The 18,789-nt window shown below is 41.7% G+C and overlaps 2 protein-coding genes across 2 annotated transcripts in view; one reads left to right on the top strand and one right to left on the bottom strand.

Moving 5' to 3' along the window:
• The window catches only part of LOC128753954 (polycystin-1-like), a 49,972-nt gene extending 47,290 nt beyond the window's left edge, over positions 1-2,682 (bottom strand). The window contains exon 1 of the mRNA XM_053856197.1: positions 2,173-2,682. Within this exon, the coding sequence (XP_053712172.1) occupies positions 2,173-2,450 (278 nt within the window). The 5' untranslated portion in view covers positions 2,451-2,682. The remainder of the gene's footprint in view (positions 1-2,172) is intronic.
• Positions 2,683-10,237: 7,555 nt separating this feature from the next.
• LOC128753347 (somatostatin-like receptor F_48D10.1) lies at positions 10,238-14,803 on the top strand. The gene is made up of 5 exons (XM_053854955.1): positions 10,238-10,786; positions 12,170-12,310; positions 13,000-13,272; positions 14,014-14,160; positions 14,609-14,803. Exons 1-5 carry the CDS (start codon positions 10,238-10,240, stop codon positions 14,801-14,803), a joined length of 1,305 nt encoding a protein of 434 aa, XP_053710930.1.
• The last annotated feature ends 3,986 nt before the right edge of the window (positions 14,804-18,789 follow it).

Genomic DNA, 18,789 nt, shown 5'->3' with positions numbered 1-18,789 from the left:
AAATATGCTTTAAAAAACTTTTTTTTTTTTGCCACATTGCTCAGCCCTACTTCACACGCTGTATATAAACAGAAAATTGAATGGTTTCAACCTAGAGACTGAATTGTAACAGTCATACAATGAGTTTTAAAAAAGTATATATATAATAATAATATTAATAATCTGTTTTATTTCGCTGCTGTTTCAGCAGTTGCTCCAGTACTCACTTGTGCTGCTGCCACTAACTATCCTTGATCTTTCATCAACAATGCCGTTTTCTGCTTGCTGAAGATTGATAGCTATATCCAACTCTCTACATCACAGGTGGGCAATTAAATTTCCTAAAGGGCCACATTAGAAACTGCAACTGTTGTGAGGGGCCACCATCAAAAGAAAGACAGCGATGACAACAAACATGACAGAAAAATATCCAAAATATATACTTAAGTACAAGGACAGAATGCACCTAAGGAGATGAAACGTGACTTAGGATCTTAAGAAGTGTAAATATGCCATGAAACCTATTGGAATATTTCATTTTATATGCACTTGATTGAGTATAAATCAACTATGGACTAGACGTTCAAGATATAAAGGCAATTTATTTCAAAATATATTTTCAGTATTCCATCAATGTGTTTTGAGGAACAAGAAAAACACAAAAATGGCCAATGAAAAGGAGAAAAATTTAGTCTTAAAACAAGAACATGCTATATTTACTGCTGTAGTGGTGGTGGTGGCTAAAAGAGAAATAACAAAAAAGGGAGACAATTTGGATATATTAGTTTTAGACTGACGCCATGAAAATACCGGCATCGGCCGCACATGGCCCAGGTCTGCTCAACACCCTATTCTATCTTTGTTAAACCTGTTTTTCACAAATCTATATTCAGACAGTATCGTGTCAATATCAAGATGTCTGGCATGAAGATAAGATACCAAGATAAGTAATACCCATGTGGTTCAGCCCTGCCTATGCTTTTTCGCACCACATTTCACTGTGCAAGTAAAGAAATGTGTCTTCATGCTTATCTTCATGCAGAAAAGGAATGTAATGGATTACTTCCAAGCAACAACCAGCATTTTCAAGATGCATTTCAGTGAAATATAAAGCTAAAATGGGCAAATAATCACTCAATATATCAGTAACCTTAGAGCGGTACAACGTTTTCTGAGACAAACCCAGCTACTTGTCGAAGGTTCTGATCTCCCTAGGTGTGCCACTCTTCCTAGGTTTTGTATAAACCTTGTAAGGAGAGGAAAAGTGTCAGCCACCGGTGCATGTTGTCTAAACCCCCCAAAGGTTTAGGTGCATGAGATGGCAACGACTCTTGTGATGATGAAAATGAGGAAAAGCCAGTGAAAGAGTGAAACAGTGCAATGATGGAAGGTGGCATGCTGTGATCCATCAGGGATTTTATTTGTCATGTCACTTGAATATGCTCAGCAGTAGGAAGGAGGTGTCAACTCCCAAAACCCCAAAATACAGTTTCAGTGAAATATGATGCACTTGAACGTTTTACTGTTGCAATGCATTTTGGGGTGGTACAAGTAGTGCCTGCCCTGTGATGGACTGGTGACCTGTCCAGGTGTCCTACATAAGCTTCAGCTCATTTCAGGAAGTGAGAGGTTGTCAATGTAGAGAAAAGGGAGATGGACTGAAAGCAGCGTTTAACAGACAAAGAGCAGGAAGTAGACAGTCCAGGTGTTCACTCTGCATCAGCATGGACTACTTTGTTCATTGAGTAAAACCCATTTCAGGCCTCTCACCTTAATGCAACTCAAAATTCAATTAAAATGAGGACTTCAGGCAGCATATAATATGTCCGTCTCCTCCTTGTCATACATTACATCTATATTTTTTGCTAGGCATCATTTTACATGGATTGGATTTAAATATTAGAAATGACATTAGTTATTCAAAGGAGACGCAAATTCAAGTATAATGGATGTAAGTCGAATACCTTCCACCAGTCAATGTACTGTAATGATGACAAATAAAAACAGTATACAGTTGTGTATATTTATAATAAAATGAAAGACTTTCAATTAGAAGCAGAAGCAGCCCCGAATGACCGACAACAATAGACCAGGAGGAATCGTTCTGACATGCAACTACGTCATCAGACAACAGAAAGTTTGGTGCGAATGACTTCTCCAAAACCAGTAAAGATACGACACCACGGTACTTACAGTATGTTGGTGTTGACGGGGAGGTCCGCGGCTCCAGGGGCCCTGTCCAGACCGATGTTAGAGCAGTTGACCAGGCAGGAGTGCGACGGCCCCGCGGCCAGCACGCAGCTGCAGTTAGCGGGACACGGCGAGCAGTTTCGGCCGCTCTCCGCCGGCGGCCCGGAGCCCCAGACCTCCAGGCAGCAGAGCGCCAAAAGCACACCGGAAAACAGCTTAATCCCCGGGACGCAGACGCCATGTTTTCGTGTGGATAAAGTCTGTCCATTTCCACAAGGCATAGCTCACTCACATCTCATCGCCTCGGATGGTGCAAGTCCTCTCCGCCGGGAAACGAACCACGACCTGGACAAAAGCACTTTTCCTGTGAGCGGGCCTCAACGTAGAACACAAAAAGCAGTCTTTTTGGCGTTAAATAATCCACAAGTCCCCGTTTGTTCTTCTCGTTAAAGGTAACGGAAAGTCTTCGGACTCCTTAAACGGGGGGAAAAAAACTTTGGAGAACTTCCTCTCTCCTCCTCTTTCCACTCGCTCCCTGTATGGGCAGACATGTGTGCAACAGAGAAGAATCGCTTTTTGTTTTCTTTCTTTTTTCACCCGATTTCGCTGTGTTTGAAGAATACTTTAGAATATATTTATTCTAAAGGATTAATTATAATTGCGTTTAATCTGAATGTGTAAAGAAAACACATAAATAATAAGTTTCTATCTCCCAAATCCTTTTATTAATCTTTTATTTAATATTCTGTAGTGCAGATCCAATAGGCTCAAGTACATGTGGATCACGGCAGACCTCAGTGGTGACACATTTGCGATCACATGATGAGACCTTTTCAGCAGTTCTGTTCAGTTGATCATGCTCAGTTTGTGGAAGAGTCGGGTGCGAGGACACACTTCAACAGAGTGGATGACCCTCTGACTGGACTCAGAACTGCTCAGCAGTCCATCAACCTCTCAGGCCAGGGACGTCGTCTTCAGACTATGAGTCAGGCGATGACTCATGCCTACCTACAGTTGCCTCTAGGTTTGGAAATACTCAATAGTAGCAGCTCATACGTCAGCTAGATGGCACTTCATGACTTCTGGGTGTTTGTGGACTTCAATTGGTCCGTAAATAATGTGACTGGTGGAAGATGAAGTTTACTCAGGGATAGAGAAGAAGGAGTGTAAAACCCAGCTTATTCTGGTGAAAAAGATACTCAGAAAGAGCCGTCCAGTGGAAGGCAGATAAGATAAGATTAGATAAGACATTCTTTTTTTTTTTTCAAATTTACAGCAGTATAATGTGTCTGAGACAGAGCATGTCATGTATGACAGAAACACATTAAAAAATAAGAGTAGAACAGTGTGCTTACAAAAATATGAAATAAAAACACCCACTAAATAACAACTGTTCAGAATATAAGCTCCCACAGAGAGACAATATCAGAGTATACATTGATACATCTTTTTCTATGGACAGGAGGGCTCTAAGTTCAGAGTCTCCAAGTGCTTTAGAACAGTAGTCACCAAGGTGGCGTCTGGGTGCGCCAGGTTGCCGGCAGAAATCGTGGCAGTAACCCATGAAAGAAACAATCACAATCCATTCCAGACGGCCGTTCGAGAAGCGATTTGTTCAAAATCTGAATTTATTTTTCCCATTACAATGAATGGAAAAAGAAATAATGCGTTCCCAGCCTTAAAATAGTCTTTTGTAGGAGTGAATGTAGCGTGTCTGCTGCAGGTGCGCTGTTCCTCTATGTGTGTGGCCGCTGCATGTGGGAGGGGTTGCCGAGTGAGTGACGTCTCTCCAGAAGTGAAGAGGTGCCCGGTGCGTGTCCAGCTCTGAATGTGCGCTTCTGTGCAGTTTGGCTGTGACAAAATCATAAACCAAGTCACGCTCTGTCCCAGACTCGTCTCATCCCTGTCCCAGCTCCAGCCGACAACAGGACATCAAACCCTGGAATGCGCGCTCCAGCCTTGGAAGTGTCGAGAGCTGATCGGTCTGCGCACGTTATGTTTTGAGGTGTTCGAGTTCTGGATTTTTGTTAGAAATCCGAGGTACCACTGTATATTCAGTTAATTCAGACACACACAGGGCACTTGGAGTAGCTTGCAGTTGCAAAAAGATTGGTGACCACTGCTTTGGAAGGTTTTGGTGGGACACAGTGTTGTTGAGAAAATGCTGGGTATTTTTTTAAGTCAGTGATAGCCTAAGGGGAGCAGAACGGAAAATGAGTTTTTATGGTGACAATCTGATTCCAAATCGATGTTAGAAAAAAAATCTGCTTTTGCAATAATTGTAGGACAAACCCAGGCGGTCATCTGCACATGAGGAGGAGATTGCAATTTCTCAATTGATGATAAAAGTTCCCCAGATCTGATTTCCCAGGGAAAGCGCCAAAAATCTATCATTCATCATTACATCATCAATAATTTAGGTTCTTCTTTGTTCCTAAGTCTGCAACTCTTGATGCAGCAGCCTGATGATGTTGATACTGTTTGGTGTTTGGTCTGGTCCAGTCCAGGCATTGTGATAGTAAAATGAGCTTGGCTTCTGTTTGGTTTTGGGGAGGGTCCTCCCGTTGGACCCGCCAGGAAAACAGCACTTACTCAGGCCTGGTGTTATTGTAGGGCTGCAGGAAGAGAGCAGGGGAGGGGTAAAATACCGACTGAGGGTGGGATTGGGTCTGTTACTGGAGAAAAGCTGGAGAGTGAGGAAGGTGGAAGCTCATTGGTAAAGTAGATGATGCATAATGTGGGGATTTCGGAGAATCAAGCTATTTTTACTTCATGCTGCTGACAAAAGAACTGTGAGTCCATTGTGTTACGTAAACCAACTTCAGCTGCAGAGTAGCATGCAAGTCATTAGATTCCTTTTCTTTCACCAGAAGACATGATTGGAGCTCACTACAGAAATGTTTCCTGGATAAGAGTAATGTTCAATGTGAAGTGAAAGGAAATCGCTGTTGTAAAAGACAATGATGAATGGAAGAATCATACCCCTTTACATGGGTGGCGTGGATGGTCTTCCATCATGAAAGTTGGACCTTCTAAGGACGGTCGCAGAGGCATCATTCATGACTGGGTTTACACTTTGGGGTTTGGTCCCCGGATCCTGTCTCGGGACCAAATAGTGGGTCTTCAGAGCAGCAACCAGGAGTTTCAGTTTCCTCCATTTTGTTGTAGTTTTTTGTTTTGTTGTTTGGGTCATGGGTTACGACGCACCACTGGTCTTCAATGTTCTCAGTGAGTCTCTTACGCTGGTACGTAGTATATACTGTATAGTACCTAATGTGACCATGAGCTTGCCTCACAGTGCACAGTTAGCAATATGAATAAGCTCATGATTGCCAGGTTCTAAATATATATACTGAGTCAACCAAACCACCCCATGGCTTAACCTTTACCCCAGTTTTAAAAAAAATCTGTTTGAGGGGAAACATTTGATTCTATTGAAATCACACACATATATATATATATATATATATATATATATATATATATATATATATATATATATATATATATATATATATATATATATATATATATATATATATATATATATTGACTAGGTCACCGTGCAACGTGGTTGGCTGACGCCTGCATCGCAGTGGTATGTGAAAGTCCTCTTGACGCTCATCGATATGAGACACCGCAGGAGGGAGAACACTCTCTGGGGTATCTGGGGTGGTGACCTTGTGATTTAAGGTGAAAAACTATGGTTTTGGATATGTGCTGGCTGGAGCCTGACATCATGGGGTGTTGTAGGGTTTTAATCCATAGCGTGTAGAATGTTGCTAATGGCAACCTTTAACCATGTCCTCTAGTTCAATTCTGGACCGCATCTTTCTCACGATCATTGATAGAGCACAGGGTGTGATCTTGCATGGCTTTTGAAAGAAGGATGGCCAGTGGTTAATCAAAACACATTTCATGGCAGAAAATAGGAAATCATTATTTAAAAATCATTCCAGAGACATTTTCAACATTCTGTCTCTCACAATCTACAGACCGTCTCCAGCTTCTCCTCCACCTCCTCTCCCTTAAGTCACTTTATCGTCAGCAAAATATAAAAAAGGCAAATGCGAAAAATAAAATCTGCCGGAGAAAGATGAAATCGAGAATTGAGTTTCAGTTATGACTTGCAGTAAGGACTAGACAATATTTATGAGGTTCTTTGTCACTTTCTATCACTGCATTTTCAAGACTTGTCACAACGTGGCTGTTGAAACCAATTTCATCCCTCAGCAACTGTGGGCATTCCACCACCCACACACAGACACACACACACATTTATCACTGGATAATAATGCCATTTGAGATGTTTTTAAGGTCAACCATCATTTCTTTTAATCCAATAAAGGTCCAGGCATTTGCTGGAGAAATGAGAGCTTTGAGACTGGAGGGGACAAACTCTGTAAAATGGGTGAAAGTGGAGACCAAACGAATACTAGCGCTAATCCAGTGACATAGGAATCACAGGAAATGTCACATAACATACCGTAATTTCTGGTCTATAAGCCGCTACTATTTTCTCTGAACCCTGTGCCTTATATAACTAAGCGGCTAATATATGGATTTTTACAGGCCAAAATATTGAGCATTGAGCATTAAACTGATGAAATCACAGGCGTTTTATTTACAGTATCTTAAAGTGCTCAAAATGCACTGTTTTCGCCTGCGTGTCTGCAGCTCCGCTAACAGAGCCGATCTCCGGGAGCAGCGGATAGGACAGAGGGGTGTGATTAAATTTCCAGGTTATATAGTGTGACTGTTGAAAGGGGCTGTCAAACCCAAAGAAAGGACTGTAAGAGAAAATTTTAAATAAAAATCAAGTGACGACATCTTGGGTGATTATAAAATTACACTTTAAAAATGCACAGAAAATGTGGGTTTGTTGTGTTTTAATTAATTTAATTTACACCACATTCTATTTAAAGAATCTTGATGTGTCTCATACATTTCTTTCTACTATACTCTGTGCATTTTAAGGGACAAGAAATACTGAAATATCACAATCAAACCAGATTATAGTTGCATAATGAGCAAAAAACAATGCCCAAGACAAAAATGTCAGCGATAATGTCAGTTTTGTAGTTTCACTCTGACTCCAGGAGCGCCACATAAATACAGTCAACGGGCCACATTTGGCCCCCGGGCCACACTTTGCTCAGGTCTGGGAGAGGAGATGCGGCTGTGGTGTTGAAACTTCGGACACACGGGCGAAGACAGTGCATTTTGACCTCTTTAATGTAAAGAAAAGATGGTTCATGATTCAAGTTCAGAACAAGTTCCACGAACTAGTCCATCGTGATGCTGGGCCCCATCTTCGAAACTACTTTAGATGTGGTCCTCATGCACCACTGACCTTTCTACAGCGCAGACAGCACCACTGCCCCTGCGGCTTATAAACCAGTGCACCTCATGTATGATCTATTTTCCTTCTTAAACTTAGTGGGTGGCTCATATTCTGGTGTGCTCTGTAGATTTACGGTTGTTTATTGTTCCTTATTTATTTCCACTTTTATTTCTGAATTATGCCACACTGATTATTCCATAATATGGAGGTTCCAACCGAGGAAGTCAAAATTGGGTGTGTAGTCATTAGAGTTGGAGTCTAGACCGAGTCAAGACCATGGCATTCATGGACTTCTTGGTCGCTGTACGCTCTTCTCTCGACACCGTCTTCACTACAATGCTATTAGTCATAACTTTGTCATAACAAAGACTCAGAATCAAATGGGAGTTAACCTCGAACAATTTGACACTCTAGGCTCCAGCCTGATTTTTGTTCTAAATATAAGTTGATCAAAACAAAAGATCGAGATTAACTTTGCAGGTCTTCCCTCTTCTCTCATTCTTTGAGATCGCATAAGGGTATTTGTCTGAAGGGCTTGTGTCTCGTATTGAAAAGGAAGAAGTGAAAGAAGCTATTTGACATGATGCTCCGAGGCAGAAGGGAAGAATTCATGCTATGACTATAGAAGCGTGAGACCAGTTGAGCATCTGCTTCTGTGCTGATGGGCTTGTGCACGCTCCCCTCCAAATCAATAGGATTGATTGGCAACACACTTTCGGCTGAGTGAAAACCTACATACTCACAATGAGTCATGCGGCTCATCATCAAGAACACCATTAATCTGATTGTTTTGTGAATGTAAAGGTTGACAGAAATAGACACAAATCCCAGATGGTTTCGTGTCATGTTGAGCAGATGGTGAGGAGACCTGTCTGGATGTCATTTGACAAAAACAGTCATGGAAGGAGAATGATCTCATCATGGATCGATGTACAAAAACCATTTGCGGGTATGACTCCCTGGTAAAAACCCTGCGACTCCCAGGCTGTGAGTGAATGCCTGAAGTAAACTGTGAAACGCTTCTGCTGCCACATGCTGTGCAAAACATCATGGCAAACAATTCTAACACAGTTCAGCAGTTTACTGTAAAAATACGGCTGGGTTCTTGCAGAACCTGACTCCCTGTACAAAAGCACAGTTGCAGATCTACTTGTCAAGTATGCAAATGCTCTCTATTAAGCAGCCACATTCAAACAGTGGGAACCATTTCAGTTCTTAAAATCTTTTGACAGGCTAAATCGCTTTACACAGCGGGAACTAGGAACTATATTCTCTCGCCACACACCACAAAACTAAGCAGTTAGATAATGAATGGGATTTGAACTCTGTTTAAATCACATTTTCAATACACAACAGTGATATCACTATTTACTAGGGGTGCAACGTTGGTGCAGTACGGTTACATTCCCCATTCATTTCTATAACTTAAGGTCACGTGTGGTTAAGAAATGACCACAAGTCCTGATTTTAATTTAAAGTCTTATCAAACTTTCATGTGAGTACTTGATTGTGAAATGGGTTGGATGCTCCTTCATGCTTCTGCCACCTGCAGTCCGATTGAGCACAATGCACTCCGAATATATTTAGCACGAATTTTATAGCTATAAACACACGTAATATAAAATCAAAATCACAATTTGGATAAAAATGCGTGGCTTGGCGTACATCAGTTCTCAAGCACCTAGGAGCCATTTTAATACAGTGCCTTCACACTGCGTATAAGCTTGACTGAAAAGTAAATATAAACACCTAAATCTAGAAGAGCAGAACTAAATATTGGTGAAATTATCTCTTCAGAAACAGCATATCCTGACTGGACATCATCATTTTAATCAAAACGGATGTGGAGATATCTCGTCCTAATCTCTAGTCTCTTTGTAGTGTTACTGGTTAGATGGTGCGATTCTGGCCTGGAAACATCTTTTTATTCTGAAGTCTGAACTAGTTCAAAAGATTGTCTGTGGATCAGATTAACGCCCTTAGAGTATAAGGTTTTGGGTGGATTCCTTGAAAAGCACTTTTCCAGATTAAATGCATTCACATATTTGAAATGACCACCCAAATTTTTTGTCACACGCCTCATTCGGTGTTCTTTCACATCTCTGGAAAATGATTCATAATGTGTTGCATGCACACATGCTCTCTCTCGGTCTCTCTCTCTCTCTCCATCCATCGCCTTCCTCCATCACTTTCTCTCTCTCTCTCTCACTCTCTCTCTCTCTCTTTCACCCCCTCCTTTGTCTACTTCTGTCTAGCACCAGGGACAGAGCCACACTGTGAGCTGAGTCAGAAGACTTGGGAGGATTTCCTTTAACAGACAGTCCCTCAACCTTAAAAATTATTTTTGATTGATACTTCTTGATTTAATTTTTTTTTTTTTTTACTTTGTCTACCTCTGTCTAGCACCAGGGACAGAGCCGCACTGAGTCAAAAGACTTGGGAGGATTTCCTTTAACAGACAGTCCCTCAACCTTAATGTTCATTTTTCATTCTTGATTTTTTTTTTAAAGTGGAGTAGCTTGCAACTGTGACGGTGTAGGTTTGAGTTGGGAGCGGTGTGGACTCCTTCAGCTTCTGCAGCAGCTCTTATTTGTAAAGGATTGTTCGATCGAGTGACTTGCGTCAACACAATGTCAAGTACAAGGCTGCATTTAGTTTATATTTTAAGTTTTTCCTTATTGTTATGGAAGTGAGAATGATCTATTATTGAAGCAGAGAAACACCATGGAACCTCTGGATGAGCACCTGGGGATCCCTTCACCATCAGACTTCAACTCGTCCCTCCTCTACTCCAACGCGTCACAACAGAACCAGTCCACGCGGAGCGTGCCCTTCCACGGCAGCAGCACCCCCCTCACGGCTGTCATCTACCTGGTGGTCTTCGTGGTGGGTCTGGCGGGGAACACTCTGGCCATCTATGTGGTCGTCCGCTACGCCAAGATGAAGTGCGTCACCAATATCTACATCCTGAACTTGGCGGTGGCCGACGAGCTCTACATCCTGGGACTCCCCTTCCTCACCACCCAGAACGTCCTCTCCTACTGGCCCTTCGGCTCCTTCCTGTGCCGCGTGGTCATGACCGCGGACTCCATGAATCAGTTCACATCCATCTTCTGTCTGACGGTGATGTCCATCGACCGCTACCTGGCAGTCGTGCACCCGATCCGCAGCACCCGGTGGAGACACCCGCGGGTGGCCCGGATGGTCAGCGTGCTGATGTGGGCGCTGTCCTTCGTGGTGGTCCTGCCCGTCTTCATCTTCTCTGACATCCAGGTAATGTGTTAACTTTCATCGTGAACTGGAACGACATTCGCGAGCAAAACTTTATCTCTGTTTCCCAGAATAAAAGAATGATTCTACACAACAGCACGTAAATAAACTTATCATAAAGTTTAAGTCGCTGTCAAAATATAACGGAAATTGTGAGTCTTATATTTCGGTGGTACGAATAACGTGTGCGCGCATAGAATGATCATCCGTCTCGTAGAAGACCAGGAAGCAGAGCAGTAGTGAGGAGAGTGGAGATGAAAGGTGGTGTGAACTGAGTCTCAAGTCTGTATGAAACTCAGGTGGCAGGTAACTCGATCACTGCTAAGTCACATTATTACAAGTTGTAAGTTAAATCATCATCAAAGATGAACATTATTTCTGAGTACCCTTCTGTTCTTTATGGTATGTGTGAGCAAACTTTCGTGTTTTGAGCAGTCAGTGTCGCTGAGATTATTCTAAAGAATGTTCGTTGTTGAATGTTCGTTGGAGGAACAAATGTTTGCATGAGGAAAGCATAATTTTCCACTCTTGTGTTGATAAAATCGTCCTTCAGGTTATGAAAAAGTTTAAGTTTTAACTATGGCTGTATTGCAATAAAAAAATTAATCGATGGACAGCCCTACTAAGCAGGTTAAGTCGTGTGAGCTCATTCACTTTAGAACATGGTCCCATGATAGTTCACCTGGGGGAGGATCTGTTCCCCGACCAAGAGAGGACGTCCCTCTTCTGAGGACAATGGCATCGGTCTTAAAGGAGTGGATCTGTCGCTCAGCATGTATGAAAAGTGAATGCTGTCTGACAGAAAAAGACGTCTAGACTCAATATTTCTGAAGGTGAATCAAACATGATTCATCAGATCTGCTGGCCTTCATCTAATGTTCAGGGACACCGCTCTGATGCTCACGTGGGTATTGTCTGCTGTTGAACTACAGCTAGGAGTTCACAAGTTTTTTGACAGATAAGTTTAAGACATTCTGGCATCGTGCAGTGTCAATTGCTCATTGTGGCTTTTGGCAATGTTGCTTTTCACTGACCCCCACAGAGGGGCTTCAGGTGCCAAGCTCCACTCAAATAGCTCTTACTAGTTCTACTCTAATTCACGTTGAAAGAACTTTCCTGACGACCCTCTTGCAGCCTCTCATCCTTTTTTTGCTCACCACCAGGCTGTGAAAAGAATCCTCATGACCACACCATTGACTGACACTCATAAACCCTTAAACAAGTCTTTCATTTCCAGAGCCAAAAACCTTGTTCTCACTCAAATTCAGTCTGGTGAGAGAAGAACCATCCCACATCAACATCATCATAAAAGTCCAGACATTTCTCCAGTAAAGCAACGTAGTTCTCCTACATTTTTATTTCATGCAATATGATCTCTGTCGCCAGGAAACATTTAACTCCTGCAATATGATCTGGCCGGAGCCCAGAGACGTTTGGTCCACGGTTTTCATTCTCTACACGGCCATTGTGGGCTTCTTCGGACCTCTGCTGATCATCTGCCTCTGCTACCTGCTCATTGTCATCAAGGTAAGACATGACATCACCAGTCCTCACGTGTTGATTCAGGCAATGCATAAAGTGTGTTTTCCGTGATTGCCTGACTATGACTGTCAGAATCTCTCTACTTCACAGCCTCCTCTCACCACATCCAGCAATCCTGGGAGAACGGATGATGCTTTTAAACCAAATTTGAATCTTGATTTAGATTATGCAGCTGAGTGTCATTATATCTATTTCCAGTTGGAGGCTGTGCAAGTGCTCTTGTGTGTGTGTGTGTGTGTGTGTGAGTGTGTGTGCATGCTTGTATAGCTTTTCTTATGGGGACCTTTTGTTATTTTGTGAGGACCTTTTGCCAGTCCCTGTGAGGTTAAGCCTCAATTTGAAGATGAAGACATCCAAATAAGTGGTTCACTTAGGGTGAGAGGCTGGGGCAAGCATCTGATTTGTCTTTCCTTTGTTGGGCCCTATTGCCGGACCCCACAAGGTGTAGCCTTCATTTAAGGAGGAAGACATTAAACCAGTAAGGTCATTAAAGTTACTGCTAAGTCACACTTGCACAATCACTTCCCCAACACTTCACGTGCATTTAAAACATGCGAAAAAAAAACAGCATTTCTATTGGCAAAAACTGTGCATTCATCAGGACTTTCCATCAGAGGAGTTGAGCGCCACCTGTTGATTGTTGTCCACGTCACCATGTTGTCTCATTTCCACAGGTGAAATCCTCTGGAGTGCGGGTGGGCTTCACCAAACAACGACGTTCAGAGCGCAAAGTGAACCGGATGGTGGTGGTGATCGTGCTGGTGTTCGTGCTCTGCTGGCTTCCATTCTTCATCATCAACATCGTCAACCTGGTTGTCATCATTCCTGAGTCCAACGTCACTGCAGGGATCTACTTCTTTGTTGTCATCCTGTCGTACGCCAACTCCTGTGCCAACCCTCTGCTGTACTGCTTCCTGTCTGACAACTTGAAGCAGAGCTTCCTAAAAGTATGCACCCCCACACACTGTAAAATATATTTAGATTTATTATGACTCAGATTTACCCCACCTATTTTTACCCCCAACAATTTGAATATGTGATGTGAAGTTTATATAATGTTGGTTCTGTATTTCCACCTGAACCCACTAAGATCCTTCACGCTCTGTAAAGTGTGTTTATTTTACTTGTGGAGCGCTACTGCCACCTTCTGGGCCGATGAGTTCATTGCTATCAAGGAGGTTTCAAAGGGCATACATAATACGGATAAAATAAATGTTCGGTAAAAACTGACACCATTTAATTTACAATAATCTCTTTGATATTATTATTGGTATTTTCTTTCATCACAAGTTCATTTTTTACACCATTGTTCATCATGTTGCTACTGTCAATGTGCAGACCTTAATGTAATAGGGAGTAATTTAATTTAACCAGGTTTTGACCTATAATGGCAACACAGTGCAGAAATTTTATTTTATTTTATTTTATTTTATTTTATTTTGCACGGTGTTTGGTTTCAAAATATGGTTGTTTGAGGTTATGGCAAGAAGAGAAACATTTATTTGTAATGGACTGTAGATGCTGCAGAACTAAGCGTGACTCCTCAGACAAACACTCGCCCTCTCTGTGGACGGTCAAGATGACCTAAGAGAGTGCACTTCAAGGAAAAACAGTCCCGATGGTTTTGACAGACTAGGGTGAAGTTGAAAACCCCTCATCAACTTGCGGTCCCTCCTGTCACCTCGCAGGTTCTGGGTGTCAGCAGGTGCAAAACCAACGGTGACAACACTCAAGACCCCAGAGCTCCACCGACAAGCTGTCCTGCGTATCCTCGGAGTGCAGGAATACAGCTCTCCACCCTGAATCGCACCAGTAATGATCCCATGAGCAGCAAGGTACTGCTGTTTTCCTGCCCTTTTCCACTGTCTGTGATAGTAATTTACATCCATATGCTGTATATAAACAAAGATGAGAGGAATCAATCAACTATCAAAGGCTTCTACAAGACATTTTCTTCACAACCTCGAGTGGATTTGTAAATAACAATATAGCTGTTCATGAGGGTAGAATAAAAGCAGTCTAATCCAATCTGAGGTCAGGTCGCGGTGGCAGCAAAGAAGCAACTGCCTCCCTTCACTCAGAAACTTCTGTGTTTGGCCAACACCCAAAGCTACTGACAATATGGGAGAATAGGACTTTCCAGATCAAGTCTGCTCAGGTGGCTGTGTTGCCAGGGAAAACTCACTTGTACCTCCCTGTAGAGCCATTTAAAGAGCCTGGGTTGGCTTCGGTCTAGTTTTACGCTGAAGTAAATCTTTAAAAAAAGGTGTCTCTTCTCTACAGATTTCTCCGCAGCCCACCGACTCACCAACATCTCACACCGCTGGCCACCTGCGCTGCTGCATGTCTCAATGTCAACACACCCCTTCTGTCCCTGCACCGTCAACAACTGTGTCGATGTCAACGGCAGCTCACAGTTTGAGTGTGGCTGAACCTGCCCTGGCGAACACGTGCGGCGGCACCTCCAACGTTCAGTGACGCTTGATTTGTCAAGCAGAACGCTACACAAACCTCTCTCCAGCTGGTGTTCGTCATCCATGACTTCAGACTTTGAATGTAGGCAGGAAACTGAGCACCAGCACTTCCTGCATCCTCTTTATCTCTGGTTCTCTTTTTTGCTACAAAGATTGCATTGTTGGCACGTTTCTCCGTTTACACTGTAAAAATTAGCCAGTAGAAATGGCAGCTGCACATGGCAGCACATGGCTATGCTGAAACAGTTGCGGCTCTGAACCGCTTCTGAATGTAAGAGCAGTTTTGTGTTCTGTAAGGTGATGACTTACTTTCTCAACTTTTAACGTGAGAGGTCTGTTCATACAGATGACACTCCAGTGAGTAAAGCTTGACTGTGATGACTTGAACATCTCACTTGCAGACGGATGAACCTGGTAAACAGATAAGAGGCTTTTAGAGGCAACAAAACAGTCATTTAAAAAAATAAAAAATCGAAAAGATTAAACGCTGTAAATAAGTTTGTTATTTGTCATAACATTTTAAAATTATGTAATAACCTGCTCATTTCATTTTTGATGTACTTTTTATTCAATTAATGTGTGAATTAATGATTAAATTTCAGCAAAAATTAGTAAGAAAAAAGAGAATTTATGAGTAAAGATATTGATATTATAAAAAGGCACAATTTTACGAAATGATAAATGTTAAAATCAGGGTTTACTATTTGAGTATGGCTATATTAATTATAGAACTACAAAAATATATGCCATTAAACAGTTAAACACTTAATGTGGAGAACAAGTGCTCAGTTGTGTCTACAGGGTGTCGAGGGGTCAGTGCTGCAGCCTCACGGCTGGAAGGTTGTAGCTTTGAATCCAGTTCTGGGCAACTCTTGGAGTGGACCTAGGCCCATTCTCTATGGCCTCCCCATCCATGTGTGCATTACCTACGGGCACTCTGGTTTCCTCCCACTCTGTCTGTAACAGACAGAGGTTAATGTTTTGACCTTAAATCGTTGGATGGTAATGGATGGATGGAGTTTCACCTCAACCTCAACAGAGAAATACAGGCCATGGCCCCTGGACCACTCAGCTAAGAGTGTGAGAGGATAGAGTGTGATGCAGTATTGTGAAATATTATGGCTGTGATGTGTTTTTTCATGGAAAATATGAGCCTCTGTCTTTGATATTGCACAAGGTGGTGGTCATTTACTGGTTCTATGGAAACATGTGCAGAAACACATTGGAGCTTTTGCTTGTATCTGCATAAGATGCATGTAAATATCTCATGGCATGTAGGCCTCACTTTGTTTACCAGCTGTGTTTCATGTGAGGAATTAGGGGTGATGACAGTCAAACGGAGCAATTTTCGGGGATTGTTATGTTCTCACATATATGGAGGTTTTGTATTCTAAAATTCCAGTGATGAGTGTGCCGTCCATATTCCTGTATTTATCTCTGTTCAACTTGCAACTTGCTTTGTGGAAGTGTAGCTAAATATTGTTTCACTAATGTTTGATGGAAACAATAAGACATTTGCACCAACAATCAGTGTTTTATGGTCTATGTCAACACTGTACCTTCGGAGGTGTCACTACATTTAGATGACTGTTAGGAGACAACCAGAGCTACAAAGTGAAAACTCAGTGTCTGATTAGAAGTAACTAAATATAATTAATAAATAAAACGTGGTGAATAGTTTGAGAACATGAAAAGTTAATTAAACGCTTAATGAAAAAAAAAAAAAAACAATGTTCCACCTGATTCAAACTCAGTTCTCAGGCTGAGGCTCCACTCACGAGGCAAAACTGCCAGATAATTCTATATACACACACAATACTCATTCTTCTTGTTTCAATGCACAAGCGGACATGAAAGTAGCATCAGATATAGATCAGCAACGCAGAGGAAAACCTACTGAATTTAGGAGGGATTTAAGTTGTCTTCTTTTTTAGAAGTGACCCACTATACTGTACAGTAAACTGTCTCACCTCAAAATAATTCATTCATTCATTAAAAGCAATATTTCACAACCATTTGATACTGCCCACTGAAATCAAGTACAAGTGAGTTGAGCACAGTCAGTGCTCTGAAAGCTCTGTAAACAAGAGCAGCACACAGCAAACAGGAAGTGATATTTAGGCCCAGATTTTTTTTTTTTAACTTAGTTTTAATTTGTTTTATTCATAAAAAAAGCAAACAAAAAAACGCATAAAACAGAGTGGATTGGATTCTTGGACAGTTTGATGATCATTTAGTCATTTCTCGTCCATTTCTTCAATTTCCTGTGGCATTTTTTGTCTTACGTTTTTATTCTCTACAGTTGGTGAGTCATTTCATCAGGTAAATTCCAGAAAGTATTTCTGTCCATTTTGTTAGTGCCGTTGTTTCCTCCTTAAACCAGTTCTTATTAATATCTTTCTGGCAAGCCACAGCTCAGGTTTTCATTTTTGGCAGAGCCTTTTTGCCATCCCCACATCTCCGCAGCTTGGCCATGTGTTGATAAAAAATAAAAATAAATATCCACACGTTTTTGTGTACGACATTACACATGACTGAAGTCGTTGAACTTCAGCAGACAACCAGAGAGAAAATTGAGAGTGGATATCATCAAAGCCTTGGACAATAACCTATCATTTCATGCCATTGTCATTCAGTGCATCTGAAATGAGCAGGACAGCAATGCTACAAGAGATGAAATGGACGAGGGAAAAGCTTTTTCAACAAGCCTTTTCAGTCTATGGTTAACTGAAGAACCTTTGAAATTCTAGATTTAGTTGGGACGTTCCTTTCCGCTGTCCATTCCATTCTGAATGGCCACTGTACAGTGTGTATTCAGTGTTATGAATTGAAAGATTTTATTCATTGAAATTCACTTCACATATTGAATTTTATAGGCTTAACTTTGGGTTACATTTAGTTTGTTTATGGACTTGATCCTTATTAAAATTAGACTATTAACTGATGTTAAAAAAATAGAATGCTATTCAGTATTTTTCCCCGATCGAGCATTTTAAAGGATGTGTCATAATGCGGAAGGAAGAAGTCATTACATGATATTAATGTAATTATTTTGAGTGTGCATGTGTGTGAGTGTTGTCCCAGGAGATGGCCCATCTACAAAATGAGCCCAGACTGGACGTCATGTTCGCTCCACTGCAGGGTCATTGACACACATTTCATGAAATTTTCATCCATTACGTAACAATTACAGTTCCATGAGTCACTAGCAGAAATGTTCGTTCTCTTCCCGTATTGGTGCTGCTCCGTTGCTCTATACTGCCTCTCCAACAGACACTTCATGAAGTGTTTGATTTTTTATTTCATGTAAAAGACAAGCCGGATTGTTGTCATCCATTGGCAAATTAGCTTTGTTTGAGCTATTCTTGCTGATGCTACATTGTAGCTCAAGCAGCATGACTTCATGGTGATCTTGCACGCTGAGCTAGCTACAGTAGTTCAGCTGTGGCTGTGGCTGAAGTTATAGTTCGGGCTTATGAAGTAGTGTAGCAGGGACATTTTAATTTCCAATACAGCCATTTTAGTTCATAATGGACTTGATATTGATATCGAATAGAATATCGGCTCAGACCATCTCCACTTTCCAACCGAGGCCAAATGCACTGCTGAAGATGAAAGTCCTTGGGCAAATACCAGCTTAAAAGGGTCTTGTGTAAACACCCCATCGGCAAACAAGCTACTGCCACACCTGCACTGACACTTATTCGCTCTTTATTTTTGTAAAACAAGAAGTAACTGAGTCAAATGAACAATAACAATACTCGCAGCAATTCTGTTGTTCCTCCACTAAACACACTGCACTCTTGGTTCTGCCTCTGAGTCCAACATGATCATGTCAAGGTTGTACTGCCTCTACTGTTTCGTCTGCCTCTATTTGGGCTACGGGTGGTTTTGTTTACCAATAAGCAGCGGAAGGTCAAGAATGGCTATATGCTTCTGTGCAGTTGTCACCAGGCATTGGCCCCCGTTGTTAGAATGAGGGCCTGTTTT

This window comes from Synchiropus splendidus, chromosome 2 (genome assembly GCF_027744825.2).
Source record: "Synchiropus splendidus isolate RoL2022-P1 chromosome 2, RoL_Sspl_1.0, whole genome shotgun sequence".
Taxonomy (NCBI): Eukaryota; Metazoa; Chordata; class Actinopteri; order Syngnathiformes; family Callionymidae; genus Synchiropus; species Synchiropus splendidus.
The sequence above is the reverse complement of the archived record's forward strand: the minus strand, read 5'-3'. Positions and strand labels throughout refer to the sequence as shown.